The sequence below is a fragment of the Pantherophis guttatus genome, chromosome 2 (assembly GCF_059756535.1).
Source record: "Pantherophis guttatus breed Tessera chromosome 2, ASM5975653v1, whole genome shotgun sequence".
Classification (NCBI taxonomy): domain Eukaryota; kingdom Metazoa; phylum Chordata; class Lepidosauria; order Squamata; family Colubridae; genus Pantherophis; species Pantherophis guttatus.
In genome coordinates this window covers 96,000,235-96,015,563 of record NC_142064.1, presented here as the reverse complement: position 1 = coordinate 96,015,563, position 15,329 = coordinate 96,000,235, and the positions used below count along the sequence as shown (strand labels likewise).

Here is a 15,329-nt window from a genome sequence, read left to right as displayed (position 1 = left end):
AAATTTAAAAATAATTAAAATTATTAAATCATTGGCTCAATTATAAAACCCCCAAATTTAAAATCCCACATTTAAAACCAATTAAAATCTTTACATTGATAGCCTGGCCTGGCGGAACAACAAGGTTTTGAGGGCACAGCGAAATACACAGAGATTGGAGATCTTATGCATTTCTGGGGCCAGTTCATTCCAAAGGGCAGGGGCTCCCACAGAGAAGGCCCTCCCCCTGTGTGTCGCCAGCCGACATAATTTGGCCGATGGCACCCTGAGGAGACCCTCTCTGTGGGAGCAGACTGGCTCCCGTTGGTTATCTAGTGATAACCAACAAAGTTATAGTCTTTATAATGGTGTAATGCACTTAAACCTCACATTTCTTTTAAAAATAATTGGATTTGCTTCATTTTGAATTTTAAGATATTTGCTTCAGCAGCAGCCTTTCTGTAGCTCGAACTCATCAAATGTGTTTACTGGTAATTCTAGAACTGATGCCCCAAACATACCTGATGGGTTTTGAGGAAGTCTGATACTCGGAAATGTAATTTTTCCTGCTCCCTCCTCTCTGAAATGAATGTGGAGTACCGTGTACAATCCTTTGATCTTTAAAGGTGTAAGCACCAGGTACCCACTGCAATACTGAAAACTTCTATGTCTTTTCTCAGGATTGTGCCATTGCCGTCTTAAGTTCTCAAATATCCCAAAGCACATTTCAGTGATGGGATCGGAATGCTCTGCTTATCCATGTGAAGTAATAAAGAAGTGGAACTTGTAAGAAAATGTTGCAGTACAGGAATCCTCCCCAATTTATCCCAAAAGGGGAGTCTATTCTGGGTAACAGTTAACTATGCCTTTTTTTCTAGAATAATAAATTGTTCAAAGACTAACTCAGGCAAGCCAATTCAGGATCCTATCCTATCTTCTGCCAAGATAGCAGTTCAAAAGCACGTAAAAAATGCAAGTAGAAAAATAGGGAGCACCTTTGGTGGGAAGGTAAGTGTTCCATTTACCTTTGGCATTTAGTCATGCCGGCCACATGACCACGGAGACGTCTTTGGGCAGCGCTGGCTCTTTGGCTTTGAAACGGAGATGAGGACCGCCCCCTAAAGATAGGAAAAACTAGCAGATATGTGCGAGGGGAACCTTTACCTTTACCTTTTTACTCTCCCCCCCTCAAATATTTAGCTTTATTCCCTTGCTGTGCTTAGAAGTCACCTTCTGAGGTGACATTGTTCTAAAAAAGGCTTTCTGGATATTAATATTTGGAGCAATTCATCATACATAAGTTTTGTTAAATACAAAAAGATAGGGAATCAGATGCATTTGACTTGGCAATGACAATGGCCATTTCTTTTGCTTGGGGAGAAAACTGTGTTACGCATTCGGCTAAAAACACAGCTTGTTACTGTCTGGGGACTTCTGCAAGCAACGGCATAAAACCTGGTTTTCACATCACGCTAGCCTAATGATTTGAAATGCAAAATAAATAAATAAAACCTGGTTTTCACATCGCCCTGGCCCAATGGTTTGAAACGCAAAATAAATAAATAAAAGCTAGTTTTCACATCGCTATAATAAGTTGTTCAAAACTTATAATAAATTGTTCAAAGACTAAGACTCAGGCAAGCCAATTCAGGATCCTATCCTATCTTCTGCCAACCTAGCAGTTCTAAAGCACGTAAAAAATGCAATTAGAAAAATAGGGACCACCTTTGGTGGGAAGGTAACAGCGTTCCGTGCGCCTTTGGCATTGAGTCATGCCAGCCACATGACCATGGAAACGTCTTCGGACAGCGCTGGCTCTTTGGGTTTGAAACGGAGATGAGCACCGCCCCCTAGAGTCGGGAACGACTAGCATATATGTGCGAGGGGAACCTTTAGCTTTACCTTACCTTATCCTATCTTCTGCTGTACTTTTTCATTTTACACTCTGCATTCCATAACTCTACTTGATCATTGAACATTCTTGTCCTTTGGCTGCCATCAAGCTGGTATAATGCCCCTCTTGAGTGTCTTGTTAGTTTTGTATTTCTGCAACCCTCCAAGCACACACACAGCTCCCTTCTCTGTATCAGTGTCCTCACTTTACCTCATTTTTGCCACTTGGTAAGCAGTGTCTTTGCTATTTAAAGAAGTAATTATGAAACAGTGTTAAGAGAGAGAGAGAGAGAGATGTAAAGGTTTATAGCTGTGCTATATATCAAATTGTCTTCTCACTTGCAAGTTATTCTTTTACAGCTTATTCATCCACCTGCAATGTCCAAGGGAAGCATTTTAATAACGTAACTACCTTTGGCAGAAACTGGGTGTGGCTGAAGACAATATTTTTGAATAGGTTTCAGAGTATAGAAAACGGCTGTCACCTCTTCTGAATGAGTATTCGCTGCCAAGCAGCCACCTAGTTTGATGATGTTAGGTTAGATCTAACTATTAAAATTTAGCTCTCAGGTGGGCACAACAAATTTTATTAGAAAGCAAGAGTCAGCTTGTTTAGGGGGCTTTATTGTAAGCTGCTGCTTATTTATGCCTCCTAAATGAATTGCTTCATGGATTATTTAAATGCACTTAGGTGTGTCTTTGTCAGTCAACAAATGTATCATTTGTTGCATTAAGTTAGGGTTTAATTCCAGCCACTTTTATCCCTATCCAGCATGGCAGAGCAAGAGGGCAGAACTTCCACCTTTCTATGATTCTCTGTTTGTACTAGTAGTCTTTTTCTGCATAGTTTACCTAAGATTGCATTGTCGATTTCTGGTTGAAACGCTCTGAATTACTACAGCACAAATCTCTGCTTGATTTTCTAAATTATACACAGAGAATAAGTGCATTGAATCCTAATGCAACACTTATATAATTATTTAACTTCATAAAAAATACTGAAAATAGAATGGCCTCCAGCTGCAAAATATTTGTCTTCTTCAACTGTAGAAGAATTTGGAAGTAGCATATTCTATTTGTAGAGCCAAAGTCTAAAGATCAACTTGCTTCTACATTTGTCAGGCCACTGGCTTTCACTGAAGCTAGGAGAGTTTGGTGACTTTAGAGAGTAAAATGAAAAACTAAGTTGGTCCTTTCATTTAGCTTATAATGGAAGCAATTTCCGGAAGGGACTGCACATTTAAGCTTAAATAGAAAAGTTCAGATAAGCAAAAAGAAGTATCCCCATTCAAAAAGTACAGAAGAAAAAGAGATGTCAAACTCAGTTGAACAAAATGAGATGTCTAAAGGAAGATAAATAATAGAAAAATACTAGAAAAATGGTAAAAAAAAAAAGTTGGACATGTTCAATATTAAATGGTAGAATCACCTTTTTTGGGGGGGGGGGAGGTAAAAATATTGATTTATATGTAAACATTTTGAAACCGGTAGTTGTGTTAGCCTAATGCAGAGATCTTCAAACTTAGCAGCTGGAGAATTCTGGGAGTTGAAGTCCACAAGTCTTAAAGCTGCCAAGTTTGAGGACCCCTGGCCTAATGCATAAAAAAGATACCCTGTGTTTCTTATGTGTGATACTATATCTAGTGTGTTACCCATCCAATCACCCTGATCCTACCCTGAATAATTAAGGGATTACAGGGTCATAAAAGGGGAGCCAGATTAGTTGCCCCAACTGCGTATTACAACTGGATCTATTTTTTAAATTTATTTTTCCCCTTAAAAACAAAACAGCAGGGGAAGGGACAATAATACAGATAAAGAATAGAAGGGAACTTGCTTATTCCATAATTTCAATATTATTAATAAGATTTCCAAAAGTGGGGGACATCCCATTCTTTTGTTTCGTCATTAATAGATTTTAAGAAGGTATTAGTGTTAGCTAAAATCTGAGATAAATCAATTATGCATGCTTGCTGTTAATCCCACATTCATAAAATATAATGAAATCCATATTAATGGCTTCTATATGTTTTTCCTCCCTTTTTAACTTGTACAGACATCATCTTTACTTAGTTAACTAATAAAATATTAGCTTCAAGCTTTCCAGTTTCAAGAGCTCTGACTAGACCAGATGGTGAGAAAAATAAGGGACAGGTGGGGGAGAGAAATAAAAAAAATGAGCCATGTCTACCAAGTTATATTATTAAACTATATGATTGAGAAACTTAACTCATGCAAATTGATTCTTGGTATAGAGGCACCATATACTGTTAAGTTTTCTTGGAAGATGAAGCAAGCAGACATTTGTAAAAATTCAGTTTCTGGAAATAAAATATCTTCAGTTAAAAGTGTGAGATATAATTTCTACATTACAATATGGATATAATTTAAGATGATGGAAGTATTTTTAAACTATTTTTCTTATATCTAACTTTGTTTTTGTTGTTGGCAGAATACCTCTGAGATTAAGCATATGCCAAGTACAGTAGAACCTCTGGTCACGACCATAATTCGTTTCATAACTTTAGCTGCAAACCAATTTGGTCGTGACCCGAACCTAATTTTGGAAATTTGGTGCTTACAAAAAAATGGCACAGAAGGGGAAATCAGCCTCAGGGAGAAAAAAATGTGAACTTTTTTGATCGGAACCTGATTTGGTCATGGTCAGAGGCGTTCCTGACCAGAGGTTCTACTTCCCTGCTGCAGAAGAATCATTCTTCACATTCAAATGGAAATCGCTGGATTCTGATGAAAAATACCAGTCGAAATTATACAGATATTAAAATAGAAGCAACTATTGATCCTCCAGATGGTTTATACTGATAACCCCCCGATTTGACATCTGGAGCTTACATGGGGATTATAATGCAAAGATCTGTAAGGCAATGTTGTTAATAGCAGTGTGATTTGCAGAACTGATGGACTAAGCTGTTACTGATATGATAAAATTAGCTTAATATCCACCAGACTAGCTCTTCTGATAAAATGTTGACAGGTATTACCTGACATCAATTAAATTAGAAAAGCTTCAGGGATGTTTTATCATCATCAGTGTGGCTAATTTTTAAAATAAGAACAATTTATTTACCCATTATAATTCTTTGTTTTATTCTGAGGTAATATAAAGAATTTACGATGGGGGGGGGGAGAGCAGTGAGTCAGTCAATTATAAATGTGATTATTGAACCAATTATTTAACAGGTTAGGGGAAAGGATGGTTAAAGGCAACAATATTTTAAGGATTTTTGTAAAATACTATCATAAAATATTGTACAGTATCTCCCATTTCTTAATTGTACTTGTAGGTTTTTCCATATTAAATTTGGAAAGCACATGGCATATGTTAAATTGGAAAATCATCTTAAATGAAAGCAAGCATTTTCCACAGAAGTACAGTAAATTAAGCAGTGGTTTATATAATTTAGAATGATGAAAGCAAAAGAAAAAATAGCATACTGGCTTGCCCTCACCACTATCTAGTTCCAAGTTTTCTGTGAATGACTGAAATGTAAAGCCACAGTTTTTTTACATTGCATTCTTTTATTGCCTGAATAAACATGCCTAATAATTGTTATAATTATTACTATGACTTTTAGAGCTGCCTTCACTTTGGTGCCCAGCAGATTCATGTGATGGGCCCATTTGGAAGTTTGAAAAAAATATCAATTCTTGAACAAAGTATCTGTGGGGCCCCTTGCCCAGTCACAAGGAACGTACATCAGATACAGCCATGGAAATTGATATAGAGATGGAGACCAGAGTATCACTATTCCTATTCAATTATAGTGTAGTACTGTAGTTTTTCCACATAGGTATCCAGGAAAAAAGAATTGAAAAGAATGGCCTTCATAGAAATATAAAATAAACCAATAAAGCCACCCAGTATTTCCAGTTGTCATCTGATGAAAAAATAGTTTTCAATAGAATGAGATTTAGTAAATCAGAATCTGAACTCCCCAAAATAACACTGGACTTGAAGGATTTGCCCCAAATCTCCACTTCTAGAGAAAGCAGGGAAACAGGTGGTTTTATGGTAGCTTACAGTTTAGTTTAGTTTAGTTTATTTGATTTGTATACCGCCCTACTCCCGAAGGACTCAGGGTGGTGAACAGCCACAGGATAAAAACACATAAATACAAAATTTAAAACTGAATTTTGAATACAGATAATTAAAGGTAAATAACTGTTGATGTGATAAATGACAGAATGCTATTGACATTCTCTTTTCAGCTGCTGTCCAGTCCTGTAGTACTATGTAACCACATGATGCAGTTTTCATGGTAATCTTCAAAACATCACCCATTCAGCCAATGATTAAATTGAAACCTGCTTCGTTTTAAAATGGCAAAATAATGAACTAAAATTATTGCTCACTGATCTGCCCCCCTATATTTTTGTCTTATTTTTGTTTTATTGCTGCTCTGCATATATGCACCATACATATGCATAGGTACACATATACATCCATACATACCCTCCACACCATCATCATTCCACCAATGTAAAGAGCCAGTTTGATGTAGTAGTTAAGGCATCAGGGTAGAAACTGGGAGACCATGAGTTCTATTTTAGGCATGAAACCAGCTAAATGACCTTGGGCCAGTCATTCTCTCTTGGCCCTAGGAAGGAAGCAATGGCAAACTATTTGCAAAAATCTTTGCCCAAAAAACTTGACCAGGCACTCGTCAGGAGTCAACACTGAGTCAAGATTACCAAAAAACGGTAAATTTACCATATTTTATGCCATATTCTTCCCTCACAGAAATCCCTCTATAATCCCAAACTAAAATTATAGTAAATTATAGCAATATAAGAGGGATTCTACTAAAGCTCTCATCATCTTTTGCTAGGGAACCCTGAGTACCTGAATTTGGAAACAAATCCATCGAGCAATGAAGGCAATTAAATTTTGTACTATATGTTAGTTAGAGATTGAAATATTTTTGTTAAGAAATTAGTAATTTTGCAATTACTAAATGTCGGTTGGGTAAGAGAAATGATAATAGAACTTGATTAACAACATTCCCTATACAGTTGAGAAATTTTACTGTCTCTATAAATTACTGTTCTCTAATTGCAGTAAATCAGAGTCATGCAAACGCATGGAAGCAAGTTCCTTTTTTTCCATCATTCTCTAAAATAGTATGCGAATGAATTTCAATTTTTAAAGAAGAGAGTGCTTTAGTTACCATAACTTCAGAAAACATCACAATCTCTGGCTTAGTTATTAATAAATGCCACTTTGCAGCCAAATAGTTATCATACAGATTACATGTAAAGTTCTGTGATAGCTATTTCAGTTTCACTTCTTTTTGATTTTTTAAATAATGCCCAGCTATCTGAGAGAGTCATATTCAGAACAGTATATATATATATCTTTCATCTTCCATCATGTTTTTAATGAAGTTTGTGATTTTTACAAACTCTTATTTTTAGTGGATAACCAGCTGAATATACACTTTGGGCATCTATGTTAAGGTTGCTACTACTACTAGATGATTAAAAATGAAGAGATGAATAACATTCTAATTTTTGATTGAAAAAAAAGTTCATTTCACTCAAACATCAAAACTCAAAGACCAGCTTCAACATTCATAACAACATGTGCTTGAGTGGCAATAGGAAAAAGGAAACATATAACTCACAATCAAAAGCTGTCCCATGTTAAATCTGAAGAGGCAGGATCAAAAGCTTTAGTGGGGACGGCTGAAACACCCCTCCATGACACTCTACATTAGCCATTCTCTACACAGTTACTATAGCTTCACAAATTATGGTTTATGGCAGGGTATGTTTGTGAACATAACTAGTACAGAAATATATTTTTGTCCCCAAACTTTTGCTATCTGAGGAATTTTACTAGCTGTTCCCTAGATTCTTTAATTAGGTAAAATATATTCTATTTGCGTGACTCATAAGATTTCTTCCCTAACGTTGAAGCATTGTCTTTCTTTCTCTTTTGGATCAGCTTTTGTTCTCTATACTCTTAATTAGACAGCACTGTACACAGCTTCTTGAATCCTTTTCAGTTAAACTGAAAATGATGTGGGAGGATGACCAGTTTTGTGGTTGACTCACTCTCCAGATGTTCTTACAGTGTTTTCTTACCAAAGTAGTGTAACATCTTAACAAAAGGGAAGTCCTGGAGAAACAATGTTAAAGTAAGATTTGTGGACCAGGAGGGAATAAAAGGCACCGTCTACACAAGCACATTTAATTCTGTAGCAAAATACCCTATACAGATGAAACTTAGCTTTACAGAACTAATATTTTTTTCTCATTTTTGTCTCCAGACCACATTGTTATTAATAAGTGCAAAAGCAGAAGGTAGGGAAAATTAATTAGCCAAGCCCCAAATACTAGCACAAGAATCAACAATAATGTCTTTGTGAACAACTATGTGCATGTCCATTTAAAAACACACCTTAATGGGGCTTAGTTCCACAATTAGGTTTTAGCCCTGGAGTTCAAAAATCATGATACAATTATTACAGGGAAACTCAAAACAGGACAAAGAGATGTAAATAATAACAAATTTATTTTCTGAGTTTTTAAAGAAATATTTATCTAACATAACAAAATAATTTACTATTCAAACTGACAACCATTGAGAATATTGCATTGAAAGCAGATGTTTCTAATTGTCCCTATTTTGGGAAGTGGAATTCTAAAATTTAAGGCATTGAGGATGCAAATTTAATAAATTAGTAGTAATGATGATGGTAAATAACAAAAGAAAATCATTTACTAACATTCACATTTAGCAAATATATAACAACTAACCAGTGGTGGGATTCTACTGGTTCACCCTGGTTTGGGCAAACTGGTAGTGGCGGCGGGGGGAAGTTCCGCCCATCTGTCACCATGGATGCTATGCGCATGTGCAGAAGCGCTGCGAGCGAAGCGAGCATACATGCACACTCCCGGTTCCAAACCAGTAGCGAAGGTAAGTGGAACCCACTACTGTAACTAACATTCTGTGGATTAAAATCTAGTGTTTTTATGGAAAAATACTGTATCTCAGAAAAAAGGCTCTGAAACAATTGCTCATTTGTTGGTCTTAAGACTAATTGCTAGTAAAACAGCAGAGTTCCAAGGCTCTGCTACCAATCTGATTTAGAAGGAATGAATGAAAAATAGCTGGGGGGAGCTAAAGACCACCAGGGCTAATAGAAGCAAAAGAGCTGAAGTAATAAAAAACACAAAAAAATGATAAAGCAAATCCTAAGGAAGGAAAGGTTATTGAAGTTAGTGAAAGATTTAGGAAGCAAGTCAGCAGTTATTTAGATCTGGGAATGGGCATTGTTCACTCTGCAGAGCGCAAAGTCAGAATTCTTAGAAAAGAGCAATTTAGCAACTGTGAGACAGGAAAACAATTTTTTGTGATTTGTGATGAAATAATCTAAGTGAAATGAATACAAATTCTCCAGAGTCAGTCTGGTAGAAAGTGCAATAAATTGTTTACTGTTATTCCTTGGGTTTTTTTTTTTTTTTACCTCTCATTCTAACTTAAAGCCCTGGAGTTCCTGCTGGTCTTTTATCGAAATATTTAAACAGGTCTCCCTCGGCTAAGCTTCCAAGCCCAAACAACATTGCACCCAGAACACCAGCTGTAATCCTTCCTAAATTAAATCAGGTCCAGACAGTTATCAATACCTTGATTATACTATATAATACCATGATTCTGCTAGTGCAATGTGCTTAGGTGTGTTTTTTCTTGAGTATTCAGAAATTTCAACTGATGTTTCATGTAAGTATTATCCAATAAACGTAACAGGACTGTACTATGCCTATGTTGAAAATCTGAAAAATTACTACTTTTCCGCAAATAATTGAAAAGGTTGGACCAAATTTTTTGAACTCTAAATTCATCAGTGTTGCAAATGAAAAAAATATTTAAAAGTACGTATCTGTTCTACACAACAAAACTTTATCATTAAAATGAGCTGATACACTGAGAATATTGTGATGAAAATATATATTTCTAATCTTCAAATGCTGACTACAATTACAGAACCTAGTGAGGGAGTCTTCTGTATTGTTCCCAAGCACAAAACCATTATCTTCATGGATTGTATTTAGCACTTCTGCAGCCAAATTCTTTGAATTATTTCAATGTTTTCAGAATTTACTTCAACTGTTTTCTTATTTTATTTTTCTTTCTTCCCATTTACCCTTTAGGGAAAGGAAAAACAGATTAATTAATCAAATTTCCATTCAAATTGACTGGGAATTGTGACATTTGTGATCCAAACATGCAGAAGAATATAAAACTGAGGAAAACTTTTCTAGGTGATGTAAGAAATTGACCCTCTTAAGATTAGAAGTTTTACTCTTTTTGTAGCAAGGCTGGAAGGGAGCAGTATTGAGATTTGAAGTAGGAAGAGGCTCTGATTTATAGTGAGTGTTCTTGCTGTACTTGTTGTTAGCTCTTATTTTCCTGAAGCTGCACAGCCACAGTGAGAAGAAAAAGGCCCAACGTCTTTAGGAAGCCACCTACAGTGACTGTATTCATACTGGATCTGAAGTAACATTCCTATATTATCCAAATGCTGCGCAGAACCTTTTACAAATTTCAAAAGGCTGTTTTCAGTTTAGGTCAGAGGTAATTGTGACCTGGTATCTACATCTACTGACATCACTCCACTGCACTCAGAGTGAAGTTTTCAAGCCAAGAGAATATAGGCTTTTACCATCATCCTCAACTTCAGACAACCTTGACCCAGCTCAAAACATGAAGATGCAGTTTACAGAAAAGAACCACAACAGTTTTATGGTACAGGCCCTTAATAAACAAAGAAAGAACAAGGAATTTTGTGATGTGGCTCTCAGTGTGGACCAGACTGTCTTCTATGCTCACCTCAACGTCTTAGCAGCGATGTCTTCCCATATAAGGAGTTTGATATCCAGCAATGATATGAAAGCAGATGATGAACTCTTTATTATCATTGATGCGAAATTCATGAGCCCGGCCTTAATGGAGGAATTGCTTGATTATTTCTATACTGGGAGGATTGTGATTTCAGAGAAGAATGTGGAGGAACTGCTGAAGGGAGCAAAGTACTTCAGTTCCCAAACTTTAAGAAGTCACTGCTCTGATTTCCTCCTCCGGTCCCTCAAAATGGAGAACTGCCTCCAGTACATTCTGATAGCCACTACATATGACCTGAAGGACATAAGGAATGCTGCCTATGATGGGATACGAGACAACTTTCATTATTGGGTAGGGCCTCAGGGCATATCAGAATTTATGCAATGCCCTTATCATGTCTTCAGCAGATTGCTTAAAGAGGAGAATCTTCATGTGCAAAACGAAGATCAGATCTTTCTCGCTCTCCTTCAGTGGATAAAATATAAAAAGAATGAAAGGGAGAAGCATTTTAAAAAGTGCTTTACCTATATACGTTTAACAGCAGTTTCTACCAAAACACTACTCGCAGCCTGTCGGGAAGTGTTGCTCTTTGCAGACCACACTGGACCTCTGTCCCGGATAGAAGCTGTGTTGAGTGAACGTAAACAAGGAAATCCTCAAAGTTTGATGCTTCAACAAAGGAAGGGGGCATTAGTGGACTCAGTAGTAATCTTAGGGGGACAAAAAGAACAGGGTAAATTCAACAATGAAGTGTTTGCATATGTAATTGGAGAGAATATCTGGATGAAACTCACAGAAATGCCTTACAGAGCAGCCGCACTCAGTGCAGCCTCACTGGGGAAATTCATTTATGTCTCTGGAGGAACTACTGAGCAGATCTCTGGACTGAAGACTGCCTGGAAGTATGATATGGATACCAACACATGGATCAAACTTCCAGATCTGCCAGTTGGTCTTGTTTTCCATACCATGGTGACTTGTGGAGGCGCAGTGTACTCTATAGGAGGTAGCACAGCCCCAAGAAGGTACATTTCCAGTATCTACAAGTATGATGAAGGCAAAGAGAAATGGACTCTTGCTGGGAAGATGAGTATACCTATGGATGCAACTGCACTGATCACCAAGGGAGACAAGACTATTTATATTGTGACAGGGAGATGTCTGGTAAATGGGCGCTTCTCACGAGTAGGTGTGCTGGACTGCTTTGACACAGAGACCCGGAACGTGGTCCAGTATATCACTTTTCCCATTCAATTCAACCACAAGCCCTTGTTGTCTTTTCCACATGAGAACATTTTGAGTATACAGAGCCACAAAGAGAGCATGGAAATAAATCTGCAGAAGATTAAAGTTAGCAAAACCTCAAGCCTTGTGCCTCTGCTGCCACATAACTATAGTTTGGATCTGTCACATGCAGTGTGTTCTATTGGGAATAACAAAGTGTTTGTATGTGGTGGACTTATTTGTCCAGGTGACAAACGTCCAGAGGAGTATTCTATCAATCGGCAAGCATATATGTTAGACCAAAGCACTGGGGAATGGAGGACTTTAGCTGAGCCTCCAGAAGCTCTTGATTGTCCTGCTTGCTGCATGGCTAAGTTGCCATGCAAGGTCCTCCAAAAAACTGTAGTCAATTAATTTGTGAAACCAAAATGAAACAATCTGTAGCAATAAAGAATGACTGAAATGCAGTTTACAGATACATAGATGGACACTTCCTTTTGTCCCTTTATCATGTACGTAATGTAATTAGGATGAGAATATAGGAGGGGGATATGGCACTTCTCCAGGGTTAGAAGCATAAAATAATCAGCTAGAAATCCTATGCAATACTAATATAGCTGTTAACATGTTTCATTCTGTGATTTTTATGTTAAATATTTGAAGATATTTTAAAACTGGATAAAAACCTAGATACCAGCTTGTTCAGACACAAAAGGCCAGGCTTCTCGCTTGACCTACAACTGCAGCCTAGCAAGTGAAGCATTGCATAGTTCATCTAAAACCCTGACTATGTGAAATTGCACAGCAGTAACCCGTGCACATTTTTATGCCCTAAATTCCTAACCTTTGGGAAGAATCTTAAGATTTTGGAATTGTTGCAGTGGCAACTTCTAAAGTCCACAAACATTCTTCACTATTTTGTTACAGGTTCAAAGAGGAATAGCAGTAATAGTTAACTTCTAAAGGTGTTATCATTTAGATTTACATATTCTTAAGCGCTAAGACTCCTATGTTCTGTATGAAAATAAAAATGACCATCATCTCTTTTCCTAACAAGGATTTAAAAGAAGAATGTAATGTTAGGGGTTCTTCTACCCAGTTAGCAGAGCTGTTCACAAAAATAATAAAAATCAACAACAGTGGGAAACATTTTGCTATCCAGATATTGTTGAGCTATGCAGCTTCCAACCAACATTGCCCCTGGTTAAGAAATCCTGGGAGCTGAATTCAGCAGCATTTAAAAAGTTATTCATTTTTCATCCTTGGTTATGCCCTGCTCTCAATTCTATGTTTGTTACAAAATATATACAGTATTTTTAAATAACAGTAAAACCTGAGGTCAATTTTCTTTATCCAGCAATCTGTTTTCCTGCACACATTGCCTTTGCAACCAAAGAAAGGAAAACAATTGGTTCATAGTAAATGTCTTCCACAAAGAGGATTTGGAGAATAGAGGAGCCAATTTTTCAAGAAAAGGCACTTGGAATTAAAGCTGTTGCTATTGTTGCAGTAAAATAATTGTTATTTCAAAGTAGCATTGAGTTGGTCCTCAGGTAATAGCAGAGTAGACAAAGAAGTTTGTAAATTAATAAATATATGTAAAGAGTATAAGTTATCTTTCACCAAATTCCTTGTGTATAGTTATGTAAGACAAATGATCCTCCTTTCCTTTCCTTTCCTTTCCTTCCCAAATCACTTTTAAAAAATGCAGCTTAGTGTGAATGATCAAAGTAGAGAGAACTGCATTTTAATGTAGGCCACAGAGGGGGTGTATGTGTGTGTACCATGCTAAGTCTTTTTACACAATGGCTCTGTTTAAATAATACTATTAATTGAATCATGATTACTCACCCCATTGGGGGGGGGGTTGTAATTCATACTGGACCATAAAACTAAGTTGTTTAACTAGTTTGTGGTTTAGCATGTTGAACAATTATAGCTTTGTGACTGTCCAAGAAAGCTAGGTATTGACCTCTGTGATCTTAAAAAAAATAGGAAACTTCTGTCATTCGACTAATGATTGCTCAATGATTTCTAGATAATAGAGTGGAGAACTGAAGCTGTATTTCTTTGAAGAAAGAGGAAATGAAAATTTGTTACAAGAACTTGTTAAGAAGTTTTACTGAGATGTACTCCCAAAGGTTAATAATTTTCTAGGATTACACTACAAAAAGGATTGCCATTTTTTTACCAAACCTATGCTTTTAATACCTGTTGGTATACAATAATATAGGAAGTGACTGTTTTATAACAGGGGATATACTATAATGAAATGATAACTGAAAGAAGATGCTAAGAAGGGCTAGTCAGTGTGATATTCAGTATAGGCATCTGCTGGGAGGGGGAGGTTAGAGTGATGGCAATATATATCAGCCAACCCCAGCTTTCCAATCTAGCCTACAGCCCTGGAATTCCCTCATAGTTTCCCATTCAAGAACTAAATGTGTTATCATATATGGTGGACTTGCAAGAAAGTGAAGGCTTTCTGGATAAAAATTTGGTGGGTTCTGAAGGGTTCAAAATGTTCTGAAGAAAAAACTCCAATTTTCTCCTCAATTGTTTTTATTGGGCATAGTTAAGGGTTTTTCAATGGGTGAAACAAAATTGATATTGTATATGGTGACAGCAGCTAGGTTACTGATTGGTCAATATTGGAAAAGGGATGTTTTGCCTACTATTGAAGAATGGACTTTGAAGGTGGCCAGTTTTGCAGAAATAGCGAAGATATCAGCATACTTAAAAGACCGGACTCAAGAGACTTATGTATGGGAGTGGAAGAAATGGATAGATTATGTGCAGAATAAATACCAAACTAGGAAGTACTAGATAGCTTTTAGTTGAATGTTGTGTAGAAATGTATAGTATATAGAGGGTAGAGTAGTTTAATGTCATGTAGAAATGTATAATACACAGGGGGGAGCATAGAAGGGTGGCAAAGTATGATATAATATGATTTGGATTTGGATTTCACCTTGGGGAAGTCATGGGAGGAGGGGAGGGCTAGGGAGGGTTAGGGAGGGAAAGGGGGGGGAATGGGAAAATTTGTATTTGTAAAACTTTTTCAATAAAAAAAAAAAGAACTAAATGTATCCAAAGTTGTTTAGCTTTAAAACCCAGAAAAGGCCAATCAAGAACTATCACCTGCTTTGATATCCAACTTAAAAAGCAGGTATGTTTTGCTATACATAACTTAAAATACTAATTTGCACTAAAAGGGAAGATCTTCCTGCTCTAGGAAGACAAGTTGATAAGTTATAACTTTAAAAACTATACAAGTGATTCCTGCAATTACAAATGGATTCAGAACAAATAAAGGACTTTCTAAATCAATGTAAAGCAAAACAAGTGAGTTCGGTATCTG

General features: G+C 36.7%; 1 protein-coding gene across 1 annotated transcript; it reads left to right on the top strand.

Moving 5' to 3' along the window:
- Window positions 1-9,356: 9,356 nt before the first annotated feature.
- Window positions 9,357-12,446, top strand: CCIN (calicin). The gene has a single exon (XM_034410742.3). It carries the CDS (start codon window positions 10,607-10,609, stop codon window positions 12,380-12,382), a length of 1,776 nt encoding a protein of 591 aa, XP_034266633.1. The 5' UTR covers window positions 9,357-10,606; the 3' UTR covers window positions 12,383-12,446.
- The last annotated feature ends 2,883 nt before the right edge of the window (window positions 12,447-15,329 follow it).